Source organism: Mustelus asterias, chromosome 21, assembly GCF_964213995.1.
Source record: "Mustelus asterias chromosome 21, sMusAst1.hap1.1, whole genome shotgun sequence".
NCBI classification, from domain to species: Eukaryota; Metazoa; Chordata; class Chondrichthyes; order Carcharhiniformes; family Triakidae; genus Mustelus; species Mustelus asterias.
Genome location: NC_135821.1, coordinates 16,435,445 through 16,458,557, shown reverse-complemented (window position 1 = coordinate 16,458,557; position 23,113 = coordinate 16,435,445). Strand labels below are relative to the sequence as shown.

General features: G+C 50.0%; 1 protein-coding gene across 1 annotated transcript; it reads left to right on the top strand.

The window, feature by feature from the left end:
* The first annotated feature begins 2,214 nt into the window (after positions 1–2,214).
* On the top strand, positions 2,215–22,051 carry adsl (adenylosuccinate lyase). Its single transcript, XM_078237553.1, has 13 exons — positions 2,215–2,479; positions 5,580–5,783; positions 8,908–8,952; positions 9,047–9,126; positions 13,151–13,322; positions 14,159–14,205; positions 15,287–15,377; positions 15,747–15,816; positions 16,706–16,853; positions 17,836–17,926; positions 19,237–19,326; positions 20,003–20,179; positions 21,338–22,051. The coding sequence occupies exons 1-13, from the start codon at positions 2,291–2,293 to the stop codon at positions 21,422–21,424; spliced, it is 1,491 nt and encodes a 496-aa protein (XP_078093679.1). The 5' UTR covers positions 2,215–2,290; the 3' UTR covers positions 21,425–22,051.
* Positions 22,052–23,113: the final 1,062 nt, after the last annotated feature.

Here is a 23,113-nt window from a genome sequence, read left to right as displayed (position 1 = left end):
TACCTATTTCCACTCCCCATAACCTGGCGCATTCATTGTTTTTAGATAGGAATCCAGTTCCCTTTTGAATACCTCGATTGAACCTGCCTGCACCACCCTCTCAGGAAGTTCGTTCCAGACTTCAACCACCCTCACATCACGTCTAATCCTTTTGCCCATTATTTTGAATCTGTGCCTTCGAGTTCTTGATGAACATAAGAACTAGGAGCAGGAGTAGGCCATCTGGCCCCTCGAGCCTGCTTCGCCATTCAATAAGATCATGGCTGATCTTTTCGTGGACTCAGCTCCACTTACGCGCCCGCTCACCATAACCCTTAATTCCTTTACTCTTCAAAAACCTATCCTTGCCTTAAAAACATTCAATGAGGTAGCCTCAACTGCTTCACTGGGCAGGGAATTCCACAGATTCACAACCCTTTGGGTGAAGAAGTTCCTCCTCAACTCAGTCCTAAATCTGCTTCCCCTTATTTTGAGGCTATACCCCCTAGTTCTAGTTTCACCCTCCAGTGGAAACAACCTCCCTACTTCTATCTTATCTGTTTCCTTCATAATCTTATATGTTTCTCTAAGATCTCCCCTCATTCTTCTGAATTCCAATGAGTATAGCTCAATCTACTCAGTCTCTCATAAGCCAACCCTCTCAACTCCGGAATCAACCTGGTGAATCTCCTCTGCATCCCCTCCAGTGCCAGTATAATGTTTCTCAAGTAAGAAGACCAACACTGAACACTCGAGAGGGAACAGTTTTTCATTATTTATCCTGTTCATAACCCCCAGGATCCTGAATAACACTCAAGTTTTCTCTAAGGAAAACAGACCCAATCTATCCTCATTGCTACAGTTCTTTGTCCCTGGAATCATTCCTGTGAATCTCCTCTACTCTCCAATGCCTTCACATCCTTCCTCAGATGTGGCACCCAGAACTGGATGCAAAACTCTAGATGAGGCCTAATTAGTGTCTTATACGAGTTCAACATTACCTTTTTACTCTTCATAGATTAGAAGAAATCATAGAATTCCTACAGTGCAAAAGGAGGTCATTTGGCCCACCTAGACCCTATCCAAGAAATCCCATGTACTTACCTGGCTAATCTCCCTAACCTACACATCTTGGGACACTAAAGGACAATTTAGCATGGCCAATCCACTAACCGGCACATCTTTGGACTGTGGAGGAAATCAGAGCACCCGGAAAATAACAGCAATGCGAAATCTGAACTACAAAGTGCTGGAAATGCTCAGCAGGTCTGTGGAGCGAGAAGAGCGTTAAAATTTCGAGCTGAGTTTGATTCTCCCGAGTGCTGCAGGGTATTTGATTTGAGTTATTATTGTGACATGTATTAACATACAGTGAAAAGCATTGTCTCTTGAGCACTATACAGACAAAGCATACCATTCATAGAGAAGGAAAGGAGCGGGTGCAGAATGTAGTGTTACAGTCATAGCTAGGGTGTAGAGAAAGATCAACTTAATGCGAGGTAAGTCCATTCAAAAGTCTGATCGCGGCAGGGAAGAAGCTGTTCTTGAGTCGGTTGGTACATGACCTCAGACTCTTGTATCTCTTGGAGGGGGGGAGACATTTGGCTGAGGCTCTGTGGCCCCTGAGTGTAAAGGACCCCATGGCTTTATCCTGAATAGGAGCAGGGGAGGTTGGAGGGGGTATCCCTGGCTAGAGGTTTCTAATGGCTCCTGTGACAGCCTGCAATGTTGTATCATGTTAGGGTGGCACAGTGGTTAGCATTGCTGTCTCACAGCGCCAGGGATCTGGGTTCGATTCCTGGCTCGGGTCACTATCTGCACGGAGTTTGCACATTCTCCCCGTGTCTGCGTGGGTTTCCTCCGGGTGCTCCGGTTTCCTCCCACACTCCAGTGATGTGCAGGTCAGGTGGATTGGCCGTGCTAAATTGCTGCTTAGTGTCCAAAGTTGTGCAAATTAGGGGGATAGGACCTGGGTACGATGCTCTGTCAGAGAGTCGGTGCAGACTCGATGGGCTGAATGGCCTCCTCCTGCACAGTAGGGAATTCTCTGATCAAAGGCGCTATATAAATGTAGGTGATTGTTGGAACAATTTATATAGGGTCACGAGTGGGGGAGCGAGGCCCCGCCTCCAATGCTCTGATTGGGTGTGAGGAAGGCCCCGCCCCCGGCGTTGGTTTCTCCACCAATCAGGCGAGGTTTGCTGGCGGGGCGGGGTTTGCCGGTGGGGCGGGGCTTGCCGGAGAGGCGGGGCTTGTCGGAGGGGCGGGGTTTGCCGGGGTCACGGGGCGGGGCTTGCCGGGGTCGGTGGCCATGAGCGCTGCCATGGCGATGGCGGGCGGTCTGGAGCACGGTGATGGCGGCGCGGAGCTCGGGATGGGCCGGTACCGCTCGCCGCTGGTCAGCCGCTACTCCTCCCCGGAGATGGCCTTCAACTTCAGCGAGCGCAAGAAATTCACCACCTGGCGCCGGCTCTGGCTTTACCTGGCGCGGGCCGAGAAGGTGAGGGGAGGCCGGGGCCGCAGGATCCACTCTGGCTGCCACTGGGGGAGGTGGGAGCGGCTGCGACAGGGGAGTCAGTGACCCCCCCCCCCTTCCCCGGTCTACAATTCCCTGGATCTGTCCCCTTAACTATAGGGTTTAAAGTTTATTTATTAGTGTCACAAGCAGGCTTACATTAACACCGCAATGAAGTTACTGTGAAAATCCCCCAATCGCCACACTCCGGCGCCTGTTCGGGTACACTGAGGGAGAATTTAGCACGGCCAATGCACCCTAACCAGCACATCTTTCAGACTGTGGGAGGAAACCGGAGTACCCGGAGGAAACCCACGCAGACACGGGGAGAACGTGCAGACTCCACACAGACAGTGACACAAGCCGGGAATCGAACCTGGGTCCCTGGCGCTGTGAGACAGCAGTGCCAACCACTGTGCTGCCCCTAAAAGTAATTACTTTAGTTTTCCCCCATTCCACTGGCACTGCAACATTTTCTTCCGAATCGTCAAATTTATGGAGTAATGTCTCTGCTATCTGACATGGAGTAAGGGTGTGTGTTCAAGTAGGGAAGACTAGGTGCCCCCCCCCCCCCCACCTTACTGGTTAGGCTGGTGCCCCCTCCCTACCCTCTCTTAGTTTCTGAATGCACTGCTTGTTTTCTGTTAATCGAATTTGCTGTCCTGTGGATAGTCATGCTGGGTGATGTTTGCTGTAACTCAGTTACCGGACTGACAGGGGTCTCTTTGTCAGGCAGAGGCAGCAGGGACTGGGGGTGGGTGGACGACACAGGGCACAACCAATTCTTAAAATTCCTACAGTGCTGAGGGAAGCTTGCAACAACAACCAGCCCACCCAGTCCCAATCCCCATAACCCCACGTATTTACCTTGTTGATGCCCCTGACACTAAGGGGCAATTTAGTATGGTCAATCAACCTAACCTGCACATCTTTGGAGTGTGGGAGGAAACTGGAGCACCTGGAGGAAACCCGTGCAGACTCAGAACAGACAGTGCTGTGAGGCAGCAGTGCTAACCACTGTACCACTGTGACATGCTGGTATTTATGCTGCACCCCAGGCAACCCCTACTCCCTTCAATTTTTCTCATCTGTACCTATCATTGCCACCTCCTATTCCCTTCTCCTTCCCATCTTTATCTAGCTCCCCTGTAAATGGATCTATATTTTTCACTCCATTCGCTCCCTCTGGTAATAAGTTCCACATTCACACCATTCTTTGGCTCAAGAACATGTTTCTGAATTCTCAATTGGATTCCTTTGTGGCTATCTTATCTCGATGGCCTCCAGTTTGTTCTCCAGGAGTGGAAGCGTTCTATCAAAACTTTTCAAGTCTTTAAATGTCTGTATTGGTTACAACTCTCTTTCCACCCCTCCCTGCACCCACCCCAATTTGGTGTTACCTGTGAATTTAAAAATTGCTTTTGATTCCGAGGTCCAAATTGTTTTTCCTACCACCGATGTTAGGCTGACTGGTCTGCAGTTCTCTGGATATGATCTGTCCCCTCAAATATAGGAATTACATTAGTTTTCTGCCAGTCCTCTGGCATTGTACCTTTTTCTCCTGACTTATCAAATTTATGTAGTACTGACTGACGTAGGGGATAAGTGTGTGTTCAGGTAGGGAAGTCCAGTGTCCCACTTGCTGCAGAATTCCTCCAGTGGACTCCAGTTAAGTCATCTGGCTGGAGTTGTTCCATTTTTTGTTGTTGGGTGGGTGGAATTTGTTTGCAGGGATAAGGAATGGGATGCATAAGGTAATAGAGACGCAGTGGCAGCCCTTTCAATTAAGCTGCTGAGATGTTGCTGTGTTTGTACAGTCACATGGACAGTTTCAAACTGGTTTAAGTTCACCTGTCCACTTGAACTGCAGTATTTATTTATTAATGTCACGAGTAGGCTTACATTAACACTGCAATGAAGTTACCATGAAAATCCACTAGTCACTACATTCTGGCGCCTTTCGGCTACACTGAAGGAGAATTTAGTACGACCAATCAGCACAGCTTTCGGACTGTGGGAGGAAACCGATGCAGACACGGGGAGAACATGCAGACTCCGCACAGACAGTGACCCGAGCTGGGAATCGAACAGCAGTGCTAATCACTGTGCCAGGAATGTTGAGCAAACAGTCCCATGGCAGTTAATCGTTTTGTACATTTGTTGGAAAACAGCAAGACTAAGAACAGAATGGAAGAGTTGCTTGTTGTGTTATTTCCACGGTTACTGAACGGTGGTAGATGTTTATTCAGTAAATATAAACGTGTTGAGTCCCCTTGACCTGTATTATGTCAATGTGTGTAAGGTGTTTTCTACTAATATTTGTGTACGTGGGGAGAATGGGATCACCATAGTCTCAGCTTTGGCTAGTCAATATCTATTCAATAACATTACCCTACGCTGTCCCGCCAACCAAACCCAGGGCAGGGGATGCAATGGCCTGGTGGTATTATCGCTAGACTATTAATCCAGAAACTCAGCTAATGTTCTGGGGACCCGGGTTCGAATCCCACCACGGCAGATGGTGGAATTTGAATTCAATAAAAAATATCTGGAATTAAGAATCTACTGATGACCATGAAACCACTGTCGGAAAAACCCATCTGGTTCACTAATGGTCTGGTCTGGCCTACATGTGACTCCAGAGCCACAGCAATGTGGTCGACTCTTAACTGCCCTCTGAAATGGCTGAGCAAGCCACTCAGTTCAAGGGTGACAAGGGATGGACAACAAATGCTGGCCAGACAGTGACGCCCATGTCCCCTGAATGAATTTAAAAATAAGTGTACAACACAGGGTTAGATACGGAGTAAAGCTCACTTGACACAATCAAATTATATGATGCAGCAGGCTTATGGGACTGAATGGTGTCCTGAGGGTTGATAGGATTTCTTCTACTGGCTAAAGTTTACTCCATTCTTGCTCTGTCTTGATGCCACAAACTTTTGATGCATCTGTGTGTGTCTGTGTAGAACTGCCCTGCTGGATTGTGAGAGTGCAATAAATGGTGTGTGTGTGTGGGCTGTCATGTGGATCATTCCAGTCCCCGTTCCTCTGGTTCTCACTGCTTTCTCTGTCTCGTTTGCAGGAACTGGGGCTGCCGATCACACGGGAACAGCTCCAGGAAATGGAGTCAAATCTTGAAAACATCGATTTCCACATGGCCGCCGAGGAAGAGAAGAAGCTGCGCCATGATGTCATGGCCCACGTGCACACATTCGCGCATTGCTGCCCGAATGCTGCTGCCATCATACACCTGGGTGCCACCTCCTGCTACGTTGGGGACAACACGGTTAGACGATATTCCTTGTCTCTGGGCTGCCCTGACTATTGTCGATGCACCAACCTTTAAACTGTATCATCAAACACTCCCAGGAGAGGTACAGCACGGGGTTAGATACAGAGTAAAGCTCCCTCTGCACTGTCCCCATCAAACACTCCCAGGACAGCTACAGCACAGGGTTAGACACAGAGCAAAGCTCCCTCGACACTGTCCCCCATCAAACACTCCCAGGACAGGTACAGCATGGGGTTTGATACAGAGTAAAGCTCCCTCTACACTGTCCCCATCAAACACTCCCAGGACAGGTACAGCATGGGGTTAGATACAGAGTAAAGCTCCCTCTACACTGTCCCCATCAAACACTCCCAGGACAGGTACAGCATGGGTTTAGATACAGAGTAAAGCTCCCTCTACACTGCCCCATCAAAACACTCCCAGGACAGGTACAGCACGGGGTTAGATACAGAGTAAAGCTCCCTCTACACTGTCCCCATCAAACACTCCCAGGGCGGGTACAGCACGGGGTTAGATACAGAGTAAAGCTCCCTCTACACTGTCCCCATCAAACACTCCCAGGACAGGTACAGCACGGGGTTAGATACAGAGTAAAGCTCCCTCTACATTGTCTTTATCAACATGGAAAGCATGGGGTTAAATAACTTCAGAACTTCCATTGATGTAGACCCTTTACGTTGGTAAGTTTCCTAAGGAGTTAAGCAGGGAGGTTATTAAACAAAACCTGACTGAGTCAATGGGGGAAATAATACGAGATGACGGAAAGGTTGGTCAAAAGTAGCTATTAAGGATCGTTTCAAAGGAGAAAAGAGAAGGAGAGGTTCAGAGAGGGAATTCCAGAGCTTTGGTCCACTTCGGCTAAAGACATGGATGTCACTCAGTGCTGGAATGAATAAAGTGCGGAATTTACAATAGGCTAGAATTAGTTAAGCTCAGATATCTGTGAGGGGTGTGGGACTGGAGGTGATTACAGAGATGGGGAGGGGCAAAGGCCATGGTGGGATTTGAGGATGAGAATTCATTCGGATCTTTCTGAACACAAATGGCATCGAACTCGAAACGTTAACTCTGTTTCTCTCTCCACAGACGCTGCCAGACCTGCTGACTTTTTCCAGCATTTTCTGTTTTTATTTCTGATCTCCAGTTTTGTTTAGCTTTTTAGAGGAGAATTTGACCAGTGCCCGTTCAGGGGCCAGAGCAGCCAGCGAGCGCAGAGGTTGACGGGCGAAAGATACAGATAGCAGAGTTTGGTTTGAATTTAAATTTATGTAGGGGAGAGGATGGGAAGCTGACCAGTGCGTTGGAATAGTAAAATCTAAAAGTTACAATTACATTGGATACGGCTTTACAGCAACAAATGAGATGAAGTGGAGGAACATTGTGGAGGTGGCAGTGATGGCAGAAATCACTATTCAAATGCTCATCTCAAGGTCTCATTCGATACCAAGGGCCAGAACAATCTGGTTCAGCCTTCCAATGGGACAGAGTTGGGAACCAACTTTATGACTGAAGACAATGGCTTTGGTCTTCCGAATATTTAGCTAATTGGAGAACATTTTTGCTCATTTCGTATTGGAGAAACAGTGTGCCGCTATAGAGATAGTAGAGGGGTCACACACAAGATGGTGGTGAGCGTGGGATTTGGGACATCCGCGTGTGTGTGGAACCTAACATGTTTACAAGTGATAACACCGATGGGCAGATTCCAAATCATTGGGGACCGGGGATAACCGATCCTCAGGGACTCTGAAGGGAGACCTGATAGGGGTCTACAAAATTATGAGAGGCATAGACAGGGTGGATAGTCAGAGGCTTTTCCCCAAGTGTGTGGAGTTTGCACATTCTCCCCATGTCTGCGTGGGTTTCCTCCGGTTTCTCCTCACAGTCCGTGATGTGCAAGTTAGGTTGATTCGCCATGCTAAATTGACCCTAGTGTCGGCAGGTTAACAGGGTAAATACGTGGGGTGCATATGGCTCCCAGGACAGGTACAGCATGGGGTTAGATACCGTGCTGTACCCGCCCTGGGAGTATTTGACGGGGACAGTGTAGAGGGAGCTTTAGTCTGTATCTAATCCTGTACTGTACCTGTCCTGGGAGTGTTTGATGGGGACAGTGTAGAGGGAGTTTTACTCTGTATCGAACCCCGTGCTGTACCTGCCCTGGGAGTGTTTGATGGGGACAGTGTAGAGGGAGTTTTACTCTGTATCGAACCCCGTGCTGTACCTGCCCTGGGAGTGTTTGATGGGGACAGTGTAGAGGGAGTTTTACTCTGTATCGAACCCCATGCTGTACCTCTCGTGGGAGTGTTTGTTGGGGACAGTGTAGAGGGAGCTTTACTCTGTATCTCTGTATGGCTCCTTCTGCACTGTAGGATTCTATGATTCTATACAAGGGAGCACAGGTTCAACGTGAGAGGGGGAAGGTTTATGGGAGATGTGCGGGGGAATTTTTTCACGCAGAGAGTGGTGGGTGCCTGGAACGCGCTGCCAGAAGAGGTGGTGGAAGCAGGCACATTAGCAACATTTAAGAGGCATCTGGATGGGTCCATGAATAGAGGGATAAGGACCGAGTAAGGCAGAAGATGGTTTTTTTTAGCTTAGGGCATCATAATCAGCACGGGCTCAGAGGGCCGAAGGGCCTGTCCCTGTGCTGTACATTTCTTTGTTCTTTGATATTTCAGATATTCTTGCGCGTGTTGGTGGTTCTGTGGCTGCTATTGGATAGAGTTAAAACTCCCTTTGCACAGACCCTTCCTGTTGGCAGAAGTAAATTTCTTGTCAGTGTTTGGTCTGGATTTGAACCTGGTTCTTGTTGAGCAAAGGGGAACAGAATTTAGATCTAATCTGATCTCCCTGGCAAATCTCGGTTGTGACTCGCTGAAGGTAATTTCAAGCTAATTAGCTTGAAATAGCAACTGCCTTAATCCTTCTGGTGTGCGAGTGGAGGTGACCAACATCCACTCATCCTAAAAGGCAACGCCTGGGTGATCCTGCAACCACCCAGTTTATGTTGTGGTTGATGTACTGTCTGCTGAATCCCTATCCCGGTCCCTCCAGCCCTCCTCTTATCCTCGTATCTCTTCTGGACTAACTGTTTCTCCTTCCCCCCCACACACAGGATTTGATTGTTCTCCGTGATGGTTTTGACATCTTGCTGCCCAAGGTGAGGTTGTTTGTGTGCTGATAGCTGCAGTTTGCTCAGTTGATGCGTGCGAGTTGCTTTGACACCCGACTCTCTCTCGTTTCCTCCGCTGCAGTTGGCCCGAGTCATCAGCCGCCTGGCGGACTTTGCTCAGAAACACGCTGACCTGCCGACACTCGGCTTCACCCACTACCAGTAAGTGGCATTTTCCAAAGGACCTCCCACCCCCACACACACACGTTTCCCAGACAACTTGAATCTCCTCCCATCATTGATAATCTCCCTCTTATGATTTAGATAGTCTTCCATTTCTTTCACACATGCTCAGAGCAAAGGACCTGCTGCCCCCACCCTTTGAGTTGGTCTTCTATGAGCCATACCTCCGCTATCTGCACGCACCCCCTCTATTGTGCAGCCCCTGTAGAGCCACCACCTCTGGCCATCTCCTCGCTCTGCTGCAACCTCGAATGGACTCCGATTTATTTGAGTTAAATGTTGTACCGATCAAATCCATCGCCGTTAATCTGCTGCAAGCTCCTTATTAGAGGAGAATAGAATCTCTGCAGTGCGGGAGGAGGCCATTTGGCCCATTGAGCCTACACCAGTTCTCCAAAAGAGCATCATCTTACCCAGGCCCACCCTATTCCCGTAATACACTTGCCACCTAACCTGCACGTCTTCAGTTATTCTCGATGCTAGTCCTCTTTAACCTTGTCAGCCACCACCTTGGGCTGCACCAGACTGTTTGTGAGCTGAAATTGGGGTCGTGCATAAACGGGTATTCCCGGCATAATATGGAACCTTTGTAGGATTTGCTAAGCAGCTTTAATTCTTTGTCTGGAGAGAGGTTTTCTAAACACTTTTAACCTCTGAACGGTCTTCGTTCAGGCTGCTGTGTTGAAATTCCTTAGCTGGTAGGATAGCGCCGTGGGCCCCCTTATCAATGTAATTGTTTAGAAAGGACCAGGCCGTGACCCTCAGCAGAATCTAAACTACAAATCTGACCTCGAGTATGGTGACGAACAGGGGAGGTAGGTAACCATCCTGACATCCAAAGTACCCTGTCCTGTATCTGCTGGTCTGAATAGTTAGATAGATGATTGATACTGGGTAAGCTACCAGCCCCCAAAAAGGGGGTCTGTATATTAAAGTGTGTGTAATAAAGTTCATTTATTAGTGTCACAAGTAAGGCTTACATTCACACTGCAATGAAGTTACTGTGAAAATCCCCTAGTTGCCTGTTTGGGTACACTGAGGGAGAATTTAGCATGGCCAATGCACCTAATCAGCCCGTCTTTTAGACTGTACTGGTTAGTCGGCATGGTAGCACAGTGATTAGCACTGCTGTCTCTCAGCGCCAGGGACCCGGGTTCGATTCCTGGCTTGGGTCACTGTCCGTGTGGAGTTTGCACGTTCTCCCCATGTCTGCGTGGGTTTCCTCTGGGTGCTCAGGTTTCCTCCCACACTCCAAAGATGTGCGGGTTAGGTGGATTGATCATGCTAAATTGCCCCTTAGTGTCAGGGTAAATGCATGGGGTTGTTGGGATAGGGCCTGGGTGGGATTGTGATCAGTACAGACTCGATGGGCTGAATGGCCTCCTTCTGCACTGTATAGATTCTGCGTTTCTGTGGGAGGAAACCAGAGCACCCGGAAGAACCCCACGCAGACAAGGGGAGACCGTGCAAACTCCGCACAGACAGTGACCCAAGCCGGGAATCGAACCTGGGTCCCTGGCGCTGTGTGGCAGCAGTGCTAACCACTGTGCCACATGCCACCCGGTGTATTCTGGTGAGGGGTGGTGAGATTGCAGTGCTCACTGGCAGCTGCCTTTCCCAGGATAGACGAGGCGGAAGAAAAGACCAATGCACTCTGGCCACCGTCCATTTCTCCTCCGGGATCAGAGAACTGCTGTTACGACTGCATCATAGAATCCCTATAGTGCAGAAGGAGACCATTTGGCCCATCAAGTCTGCACTGGTAACAATCTCACCCAGGCCCTATCCCCATAACCCCATGTATTTACCCTGCTAATCCCCCTGGATAGTATATGTTTTCTGTCTTATTAGTTAATGGATCGCAAGTGAACTGTTGTTTCTTAATAAACCATCTTAAAATTTCTTCTGACTAGTTGACTGCCCATTTCAGTATCTGTGGCCCCAAAGTCTTACCCTATTCTAAGTAATGATGCTGATGAAATTATGTCAATTGTCATAAAAACCCATCTGGTTCACTCATGTCCTTTAGGGAAGGAAATCTGCTGTCCTTACCTGGTCTGGCCTACATGTAACTCCAGAGCCACACCAAGTGGTTGACTTTCAACTGCCCTCCGGAGCGGCATGGTGGCACAGTGGTTAGCACTGCTGTCTCACAGCGCCAGGGACCCGGGTTCGATTTCCGGCTTGGGTCATTGTCTGTGCAGTGTCTGCACGTTCTCCCCATGTCTGCGTGGGTTTCCTCCGGGTGCTCCAGTTTCCTCCCACACTCCAAAGATGTGCGGGTTAGGTGGATTGGCCATGGTAAATTATCCCTTCGTGTCAGGGGGACTAACTAGGGTAAATGCATGGAGTTGTGGGGATAGGGCTTGTTTGGGATTGTGGTCGGTGCAGACTCAATGGGCCGAATGGCCTCCTTCTGCACTGTGGGATTCTATGAAATGGCCCAGCAGGTCACTCAGTTCAAGGGCAATTAAGGATGGGCAACTGATGCTGGCCTTACCAGTGATGTCCATATCCCATGAAAGAGTGAAGAAGATCCAAAATTCTTCTGCCCCTATCCTAGCTCGTACCAAGTCCCATTCACCAGTCACCTCCATTCACTCTCGGTCTGGTCACACTTTGTCAAATTTTCATCCTTGTGTTTGAACCCTCCTGTGACCTCGTCCCCCTCCCTCTCTCTCTCTCTGACCTACAGCAACAATACCCCCACCCCTCAGTCCAAACTTTGTCTCTCCAATTCCGGCCCCTTGTGTATCCTCCCCTCCCATTCTGCCACTATTGGCAGCTGCATCTTTAATTGCCCTAACCCAGTGTTCCGGAATTTTCTTCCTGGATCCTTTTATTCCTTCCTGTCCTCCGGATAAAACCCAGCTCTTTGCCCAAACTTTGATCACCACCATCATACCCTGGCCTCCATTTCTGGATTATTTCTCTGCGGTGGAACATTTTTACACATTGCAATTTGGCAGTTTGGGCTGTGCTGTAATTGGTTTGAGTGCAACTGTGTTGGTTGCGGAGTGGGTTCTGCACTGTGATTTGCTCATTCAGTGGGTTCTGCCCTGCGATTGGCCCGTTCAGTGGGTTCTGTGCTGCAATTGGCTCATTCAGTGGGTTCTGCGCCATGATTGGCTCATTCAGTGGGTTCTGTGCTACGATTGGCTCATTCAGTGGGTTCTGCGCTGTGATTGGCTCATTCAGTGGGTTCTGCGCTGTGATTGGCTCATTCAGTGGGTTCTGCGCTGTAATTGGCTCATTCAGTGGGTTCTGCGCTGGGATTGGCCCGTTCAGTGGGTTCTGCGCTGGGATTGGCCCGTTCAGTGGGTTCTGTGCTGGGATTGGCCCGTTCAGTGGGTTCTGTGCTGGGATTGGCCAGTTCAGTGGGTTCTGTGCTGGGATTGGCCAGTTCAGTGGGTTCTGTGCTGGGATTGGCCAGTTCAGTGGGTTCTGTGCTGGGATTGGCCCGTTCAGTGGGTTCTGTGCTGGGATTGGCCTGTTCAGTGGGTTCTGTGCTGGGATTGGCCCGTTCGGTGGGTTCTGTGCTGGGATTGGCCCGTTCAGTGGGTTCTGTGCTGGGATCGGCCCGTTCAGTGGATTCTGTGCTGGGATTGGCCCGTTCGGTGGGTTCTGTGCTGGGATCGGCCCGTTCGGTGGGTTCTGTGCTGGGATCGGCCCGTTCGGTGGGTTCTGTGCTGGGATCGGCCCGTTCGGTGGGTTCTGTGCTGGGATCGGCCCGTTCGGTGGGTTCTGTGCTGGGATCGGCCCGTCCGGTGGGTTCTGTGCTGGGATCGGCCTGTCCGGTGGGTTCTGTGCTGGGATTGGCTCGTTTGGTGGGTTGCGCGCTGGGAGTAGCTCGTTCGGTGGGTTCTGTGCTGTGTTTGGCCTGTTCAGTGGGTTCTGTGCTGGGATTGGCCCGTTCAGTGGGTTCTGTGCTGGGATTGGCTCGTTCAGTGGGTTGTGTGCTGCGATTGGCTCATTCAGTGGATTCTGTGCTGTGTTTGACTAGGCCGGCCCAGTTGACGACCGTTGGGAAGCGTTGCTGTCTCTGGCTCCAGGATCTGTGTATGGACCTGAGAAACCTGGAACGTGCCCGGAATGAACTTCGATTCCGTGGAGTGAAGGGAACAACAGGAACTCAGGCCAGTTTCCTCCAGCTCTTCGAGGGAGACCACAGCAAGGTGAGGGACGTTAGCGACTCCGAGAATGGGAGATAGTGACCTGCACACTCCTCGCAGCCATTACTAACCAAAATCCTTCAGTGAGTTCCCCCCTCCCAGCTGTCACTCTGCCTGAGACTTGATCTAATCACTAATTTCTTCACTTTTCAATTCTATTTCTGTGGAAATTATGTTTGTTTTTTAACAGCTCTATGAATCTGTAAAGTTTATTGGTCACCAATAGGCTTACATTAACACTGCAATGAAGTTACTGTGAAAATCCCCAAGTCGCCACACTCCGGCCCCTGTTCGGGTAACACTGAGGGAGAATGCACGTCTTTCGGACTGTGGGAGGAAACCCACGCAGACACGGGGAGAATGTGCAAACTCCACAGTCTGCACTGACCACAATCCCACCCAAGCCCTACCCCATATCCCTACATATTTACCCGCTAACCCCCCTAACCTACGCATCTCAGGACACTAAGGGGCAATTTTTAGCATGACTAATCAAGCTAACAGTCCAATCTTTGGACTGTGGGAGGAAACCGGAGCACCCGGAGGAAACCCACGCAGACGCGAGGAGAATGTGCAAACTCCACACAGACAGTGACCCAAGCCGGGAATCGAACCCGGGTCCCTGGAGCTGTGGAGCAGCAGTGCTAACCACTGCGCCACCCTCCCCACTGTCCAGTCACCTTCTAATTAATACACAGACTCGGTTCAGCTCTGCGCTCTCTTTCTCTCACTCTCTATCCTTTGTGTCTATTGCTCTTTCTCTCCCCCTTCTCTCCTTCCTGCTCTTTACATTTCCTCACCCTCTCCCACGCTGTCCTCATGCTTTGTGTTTCTTTCAGGTCGAGGAGCTCGATCGCTTGGTGACCGAGATGGCAGGATTCAAACAGTGAGTGATAATCCCAGGGTCGGTGTAGCTCAGTTGGCTGCACGGCTGGTTCGTGAGGCGGAGCGAAGCTGACAGCGCGGGTTCAATTCCCGCACCGGCTGAGGTTATCCGTGAAGGCCCCACCTTCTCTACCATGCCCCTCGCCTGAGGTGTAGTGATCCTCGGGTTAAAAAGCACCATGGTCACTTGGGTGACTTTACCTTTTACTTCAGCTATAATCCGAGAGTGCTCAGTGTCTCCATGTGATTGGAGTCCACGTGTCTCCCAGACCCCTCTTTCCCCCACCATGTGATATCAGAGAGTCCAGTTGAGGGTATAGCAGTCTCTGCTGAAAGGCACCTGAGTGTCTTTATTCATGAGTCAGTGAAAGCTAACATGTAGCTGTGGCAGACAAACGGTATGTTGATTTGATTTATTATTGTCACGTGTATTAGCATACAGTGAAAAGTATTGTTTCTTGCGCGCTTTGCAGACAAAGCATACCGTTCATAGAGAAGGAAAGGAGGGAGTGCAGAATGTAGTGTTACAGCCATAGCTAGCGTGTAGAGAAAGATCAACTTAAATAAAAGTTAAAACCTTATATTAGTGTCACAAGTAGGCTTACATAAACACTGATGTGGAGATGCTGGCGTTGGACTGGGGAAGGCACAGTAAGAAATCTCTCAACACCAGGTTAATGTCCAACAGGTTTATTTGCAATCACGAGCTTTCGGAGCGCTGCCCCTTCATCAGGTGAATGGAGGATTGGGTTCACAAACAGAGCATATATAGACACAGTTCAGTTTACAAGATAACGGTTGGAATGCGAGTCTTTACAGGTAATGAAGTCTTTTCAGATGCAGACAATGTGAGTGGAGAGAGGGTTAAGCACAGGTTAAAGAGATGTGTATTGTCTCCAACCAGGACAGTTAGTGAGACCATGCCGCCCTGTAGGGATTCTATCAATCTAGATAGATCAGCCATGATCTACTTGACTGGTGGAGCAGACTCTGGTCGAATGGCCTACTCCTGTCCACCATTTACATCCTCCCCTGCCTTTCCTGAGTGTTGAGTTCAGATGTTTTATATCTTTTGCCCTCAGGACCTATCTGGTGACTGGACAGACGTACAGTCGGAAAGTGGACATCGACTCACTGGCCGTGCTCTCAAGCCTTGGAGCCACGGTCCACAAGGTCAGAACTGTGCATGCTCAATGATCATTGACAGTAAGCAATTCCTGAGGAGTGAACAGTATAAGTTATGCTTTCAGGGAGAGTGTGAGAGTGTTGCTGGAGTATTTTGGATGATGTGGGAAGTGTGTGTCTTGTTGGCCCCTGTACACCCTGGAACCTGATTCAACCACCGCAGAGATGTCTCCTGTTTCACGTGCTGGTTTGTGCCCAGAATCATCCGGGCAGGTGGGAGCAGAGCTGTCCCAGGGCATCTTCCGCAGCCGGACTGGTTTGCAGAAGGGAAGGGCTGGCAGGTCAGGCTGTGCGGTGTAAGCGTCATCGAGCACGGAAGTGTGACGGGAAATCTGACTGTGTCTCTCTCTCTCTCAGATCTGCACCGATATCCGTCTTCTGGCAAATCTGAAAGAGATCGAGGAACCCTTTGAGAAAGACCAGATTGGTGAGTAATGTAGGGAGGAGCGGGAGGGTTAGAGTGGGGAGACATGACCTTACAGGGGAGGGGTAATTCCTGCCCCCCTCAGGAGAGGGCAGTTTTGGGGGAGGGGGGGGGGGTGTGTTTGTTGTAACGGGCTGTGTGCACCGGTAAAACTGACGCTGTGACCCTCCCGGAACAGCAGAAAGCTCGGGGTTAGCGAGTGGACACGGTGGTCTTCAGCTTTGCTGCTCTGATTCTTTTGGAAATTCTAGGCCAGGCCTCCAGCCCGCCATGACTGGGGGCTCAGTGTGAACTGCGAACTCCCCCAACCTCAGCCCTGGGGGAGTTCAGACTCTCAGCAGGAGGGCCCAGGTTCTAATCCCAGCCTCCTGAGCTGTAATTCTCAACGTTGGTGGGAAAGTGGCCAGGATTTCCACAGTACCTGTGTGGACACAGGGGGTCAGGGTCCAGCTGATCAAAGTAACGACTCTTCTCGTTACATTTCCCCATCCCCACACCCCTGGGCACTGACTCGTTCGATCTGCCCCGCCCTAAACAGGGGAGGGAAATAAAAAGAAATCTCACCTGTCCAATCAGTCCATTCCTTATCCCTTTGCCTCACTGGAGGAGCCAGGTGGGGTAATGATGGTGGGTAAGCTGGTCAGTGCCAAGGGCGGGGGCAGTCGTCATGGAGATGGAGGGGCAGTCAGTGAGTTGTGGGGAGGCAGTCAGTTTGGGAAAGGGGGGGGGTGTTGAGGAAGCAGACGGTCAGTCTGTGGGTTGGGGTGCAGTCCATCAGTCTGGGGGTGGTGGGTTGGGGGATGCTGTTGGTTAGTGAGGGGCAGTCGGGCAGTGCCATTTGGGAGTGTCAGTGTGAGGGTGTCTGTTCACAGGCTGTCACTCTTGTTTGCAGGATCCAGTGCCATGCCCTATAAGAGGAATCCAATGCGCAGCGAGCGTTGCTGCAGCCTGGCTCGACATCTCATGGTGCTGGTCATGGACCCACTGCAGACAGCAGCTGTGCAGTGGTTTGAACGAACACTGGACGATAGCGCCAACAGGTAACCTCACCGCGACCTCGGAGCAGATCACTTCACCAATAAACACCCCAACCATGGGACTGGAGGAGGAGAGGTGTCAGTCTTTCCCTCCCCCGGGAGACGGGTAGATCTGTCTCCCCTCGGGGTAACTGAGTGGCTGGGACCGTTCGCAGATTCATCTTCCTGCTCTTTACCACGTTCACTGATCTTTGTCACTGTCTGGTGTTGTGTGTTTGGTCTGGGTGGTACGTGTGGTATGGTGATGCCGCACGAGGGCTCAGGTGGTGAGGAAGGGCCCCTGGGGTGACAGTTTCCAGCTCCAGCCGGATGCTGAGATGTCCCAAAACCACAGTTTCATCTTTGACTCTGTCTTACGGAGTTGGATGGAGAGTCAGAACACACACTGCAGCAGCGAGGGGAAACTCTCGCCATAAGCCTGGGCTGGGATTGTTTTAAAAGTTGGAAGTTTATTTATTAGTCACAAGTATGGCTTATATTAACACTGCAATGAAAATCCCCTAGTCGCCACACTCCGGCGCCCGTTCGGGTACATGGAGGGAGAATTTAGAATGGCCAATTCATCTAACCAGCACGTTGGCCAATTCATCTAACCGGAGCATTGGGAGGAAGCCCACGCAGACACGGGGAGAACGTGTAGACTCCACACAGATTTTGACCCAAGCTAGGAATCGAACCCGGGTCCCTGGCGCTGAGGCAGCAGTGCTGCATCCAGATTGCATCCACATCTTAGAGACTTCCTTAGGACATTGAAGTCAGTGTGATACTGAACACATCTGGACATTGTCAGGACGCCTGTTAATCATTGTGTTTTCTCTCTTCCTCGCTCTCCCACTCTGCTTCACTTCACCTCTTCTGGCTTGTCTCTCTCTCTCTGCTGCTCATGCACTTGCCTGCACCCCCTGCCCCAACACATCCACACTCTTCCCGCCCCGCCCCCCACCCCCCTGCTGCTCGCCCCCTCTCTCTCGCTCCTTCTCTCCAGGCGTATCTGTTTAGCAGAGTCGTTCCTGACCGCAGATATTATCCTGAGCACTCTCCAGAACATCACCGAGGGGCTGGTCATTTACCCAAAGGTAGGATTGTTGTGTCTGCTGTGAAGATGTTCAGGTGCTGCGGCTGATTCTCCTGATGTATTCACAGAGCTGAGATTGGGGTGAGAGCAGCCGTAGGAATTAGGAGCAGGAGTCGGCAATTCAGCCCTTTGAACCCGCTCTGCCATTCAACATGATCATGACTGATATCCTGGTCTCAACTCCACTTTCCTGCCTGCTCCCCATCGCCCTATATCCAGCATTTCATCAGAAACACATCGATCTCTCTCATAGAATCATAGAGTGCAGAAGGAGGCCATTCATCCCATCGAGTCTGCACCGACCACAATCCCACCCAGGCCCTATCCCCACAACCCCATGCATTTACCCTAGCTGGTCCCCCTGACACTAAGGGGCAATTTAGCATGACCAATCCACCTAACCCGCACACCTTTGGACTGTGGGAGGAAACTGGAGCACCCGGAGGAATCCCACGCAGACATGGGGAGAATGTGCAAGCTCCACACAGTTACCCGAGGCCAGAATCGAACCCAGGTCCTTGGCGCTGTGAGGCAGCAGTGCTTGCCACCGTGCCGCCCCTGCTCATGCATTAGTTGATTGATTCTTGAACTGATTCTTGAATCAGTTGATTGGTATCTGCTTCCACTGCACTCTGGGGCAGCGAGTTCCACAGATTCACAACCCTCAGAGTAGTAGTGTCTCCTCATCTCAGCTTTGAACCTACCTCCTCTCACTCTATATCAATGACCTCTTGTTCCAAACTGTCCCACAAGGGGGAACATCTGTTCAACATCCATCTTATCAATCCCCTTTAGCATTTTATAAAGCTCGATCAGATCCCTCCCCACCGCACCATTTTTCTGAACTCCAGCCAGTACAAGCCCAAGCTATCCAAACCTGAAGGGACCAAATCCAAACAGTATCGGGATAGAAATTTCTGATACTAAGTTGCAGTTTGCACCAGATCTGGAATCTTTCACGGCCGGGAGGCGATGGCCTAGTGGTATTATCACAAGACTACTAATCCAAAATGTCAGCTAATGTTCTGGAGAACCGGTTTCGAATCCCACAATAACAGATAGCAAAGCTGGGAATGAGCCACCACAATTATGCAGCATCTCCATGACTAGGATACCACGTGGCAGAGAGAATGGGGGTTACAGGGTATCTCTGTATGTGATTGTGGGGTAGAGGCTGGGGACAGAGTGGCCGAAGCTGTTTGAATTAGTGAGCGAGCTCCCCGATTTCTCCACCTGCCCTTGCCCGTTGTTGCTGCCAGCCCTTCCCCCTCGGCTCCCGCACACTCACTGCTCTGCCGCTCTCTGTTCTAGGTGATTGAGCGGCACATTCGCCATGAGCTTCCATTCATGGCAACGGAGAACATCATCATGGCAATGGTGAAAGCTGGCGAAAATAGACAGGTCAGTGTTCCCCTGTGCCTGGGCTGGAGAGGCAGAATTGGTGGCGGGAGGGAGCGGGCAGTAAAATGGGTTGCACCCCCTTGTCTGGGGGGACTGTAAAATGGGTTGCACCCCCTTGTCTGAGGGGACTGTAAAATGGGTTGCACCCCCTTGTCTGGGGGGACTGTAAAATGGGTTGCACCACTTGTCTTGGGGGGCAGGAGGGGAGGGGACTGTAAAACTGGCCTCTCTCTGTCTAGAGTTGGGAGGTTGTGACAATGGGTTGTGCCAGTTTCAATTCAGAGGCAATTGTGCACTTCGTCTGACACAAAGGACAGTTTTATATTCTCATCAAAAGGTTAAGAATGAAAGACTTATCTTTAAAATATAACGATTAGTATTTCTCTATAATTTTAATTTTACAACAGGAATGTTTAGTAGTTTTAGCATAAGCTGCTTGTCTAGTTAATACTGTTAGGTTTGGGATCTGAGGGGGATGCTTCGTGAACAAGATTGAAGCTGCTTTGGATGTTTAATGCCAAGTCGAGTTCTGGTGCCTGGGGGGCCTGCAGTGACATGGGTGATGTGTCGAGATTTAACATTTGAGACTCTGCTGTCTTCCCGTCCCCACCGTTTCGAGTGCGTCTCTCGCTGTAGCTCTCCTGACCTGCTTTTATTTCCTTCCTGCCTTCTACAGGATTGCCACGAGCGAATCCGTGTCCTGTCCCAGCAAGCAGCTGCAGTGGTCAAACAGGAGGGAGGTGACAACGACCTGATCAGCCGAGTTCGAGGCGACCCTTACTTCAACCCAATCCACGGGCAGCTGGAGGCACTGCTCAACCCCACGTCCTTCATCGGCCGCGCCCCACAGCAGGTGAGGGCAGGGTATGAAAATATGGGGGGGAAGGGAGTGCACCAAGCTCGGAACCATCACTGCTGACTAATTCATGCCACCGATTGTCACTGCCCGGTGCCCTATGTCCCCCCAATGCAGTTGGCACCTTTTCACAACTGAGATATTCAGCCTTTTCCTTGTGCTGGAACTTTCTGTGGTGTTCCTCTAGCTGGAGTTATCCAACATCCCCAGTCCCACCTCCACCCTGGCCACCCCTTAATGCTTAAGACGCTGGGAAGGTGGTGAGACTTATTTCTTCGTGCGAATATTTGAACATTTTTAAAAATTCATTCGTGGCACACAGGTCACTGACTGGCCAACATTTATTGCCCATCCCTAGTTGCCCGAGGACAGTTGAGTCAAACACATTGCTGTGACTCTGGAGTCACATGTAGGCCAGACCAGGTAAGGACGGCAGATTTCCTTCCCTAAAGGACATTAGTGAACCAGATGGGTTTTTCCAACAATCGGCAAAGGTTTCATGGTCATCTGTAGATTCTTAATTCCAGATATTTTTTATTGAATTCAATTCCACCATCTGCCGTGGTGGGATTCGAACCCGAGTCCTCAGAACATTAGCGATAATACCACTAGGCTATCACCTCCCCGATAAATATTGTTTAAAGTTTATTAGTGTCACAAGTAGGCTTACATTAACACTGCAATGAAGTTACTGTGAAAATCCCCTGGTCGCCACACTCCGGCGCCTGTTCGGGTACACTGAGGGAGAACATAGCATGGTCAATGCACCCTAACCAGCACATCTTTCAGACTGTGGGAGGAAACCGGAGCACCCGGAGGAAACCCACGCAGACACGTGAAGAACGTGCAGACTCCGCACAGACAGTGACCCGAGCCGGGATTGAACCTGGGTCCCTGGCACTGTGAGGCAGCAGTGCTAATATCGGAATATAAACAAAGTACTGGAAGCACTCAGCAGATCTGGCGACATCTGTGGAGTGAGAAACAGAATTAACGTTTTTGAATATTATCCTTCAGTTCTGAAGAAGCTGACCTGAGTATTTCCAGCACTTTGTGTTTTTATTTCGTGCTTCCAGTATCTCCCAGTATTTTGCTTTCATTTTATTGATCGTATTGGCATTAATTATATTTGATGATTTTTTTTTCTCCTGAAAGGTCACCAGATTCCTGGAGCAGGAGGTTCACCCTCTCCTGATCCGTTACGCCAGTCAACTGGAAGTGAAGGTTGAGTTGGAGCTGTGAGAAACTCGAGTCGAAAATCCATCAGAATAGCTCAGGGTTCCGGACGTCTCAGATTCCTGCATGGAGCACAGTGTGTCTGCGAGTGTGTGTGTGTGAGATTCGTGCCTTAGATCTGAAGACACATTCTGTTCGATTGAAAACCAGTTTATTGCCTATGGAAAGACTGTGGTGAATGACAGAGGAAAGTGGTAATCATGTTTGCTAAACCCCTGCAATACCTGTGATTTCTAAAAACCTCGATTATTTTAATTTTATAAGAAGGACGATTAGTAATTTTAGTGATGAAGCATGTAGGAGCTTTGCATGCGCTGTGATGTTGTCCAGGTTCGTGTGGAAATGTGATTTACAACAACCCCCCCCCCCCATCATAACCATAGAGTAATCCAACATGAATAACGTTGTCCCCCACTCAAAATCATGGAAGTCCTCATGACTTATTCTAGAGTTCTGTTACAATTCAGACACCGTATCATCAAATTATTGTCAAATTTATTGGAAGTGAATCAATCCAACATGGCTGCCCATATAGTGATATGACATGGTTAAAGGTTTCTACTCAAATGGCTTCCGTGCAACTTTCATCTCGATAGATTGCTTGTGTTTGAATAAAGACCTTTTGCAACTTGGGTTTTGGTGTTTAACATTTTTTTCAATGAAGTTAAGAGGTTTCAGTCGCTCTGGTCTCTCTCCATTGATCAACCCGTAATCCCATTCCACCTGTCTCAATGTTTCACCCACACCCATTTGTTTTTCCCCTCTGCCGCTCCTTGACCAGGATTAGCTGAAATTATTGTGATGGGGCAGTATGGTGGCACAATGGTTAGCACTGCTGCTTCACAGTGCCAGGACCCGGGTTCCATTCTGGCCTCAGCTCACTGCCTGTGTGGAGTTTGCACGTTCTCCCTGTGTCTGCTGTCCTTGGAGTGCTCTGGTTTCCTCCCACATTCCAAAGATGTGCAGGTTAGGTTGATTGGCCATGCTAAATTGCTCTTTAGTGTCAGGGAGACTAGCAGGGTAAATAAGTGGGGTTACGGGGATGGGGCCTGGGTGGGATTGCAGTCGGTGGAGACTCGTTGGTCCAAGTGGCGGCCTCCTGCACTGTCAGGATTCTATGAAACAAATTGGTTTCGTTTGCATCTGTGTTGAGATTGGCAGAATTAAATTCGATTGGGCTGATGGCTGGTGCTGGGTTGTAGTTGGGATTAAATCAAATTTCAGCTGAAGACAGCGTTGGGGGGAGAGGAGGGGGGTGTCGGCTTCAGGGGGGGTTGATGATTGAGGTGGGACTGGGGTCAGATTCGGGGTCGGAGGTTGGGTTTGGGGCTGAGTTGGGATGAGGTTAGGGTTGGAGGTTGAGGGTGGTTGGAGTTAGGTTAGGGATTGGGTTCAGGTCAGTTTACAGGATGAGATTAGGGGTCTGGGGTTGGGATCGGGTTAAGGGTTGGAAATTGGCAGTTGAGGGTGGGTTGGGATTGGGTTCGGGGTTGGAGGTGGAGGGTGGGTTGGAGTCAGGTTACAGGGTGAGGTTTGAAGTTGGATCGAGTTAAGGGTTGGAAATTGGCGGTTGAGATTTGGGTCAGGTTACAGTAGGTTAGGTTTTTGGAGTCGGACAGAGAGAGGACATGTCCCTTTTCCTTCGTGCTCTGCCACTTTTCTTTCGGCTCACGTCCAACCCTTATTGCCCCCTGT

Coding starts and splice junctions, on each gene's coding strand:
- adsl (XM_078237553.1), top strand. CDS start 2,291: ATGAGCGCTGCCATGGCGATGGCGGGCGGTCTGGAGCACGGTGATGGC. Junction 15,378..15,746: donor TTGGAGCCACGGTCCACAAG/GTCAGAACTGTG, acceptor TCTCTCTCTCAG/ATCTGCACCGATATCCGTCT. Junction 16,854..17,835: donor CTGGACGATAGCGCCAACAG/GTAACCTCACCG, acceptor CCTTCTCTCCAG/GCGTATCTGTTTAGCAGAGT.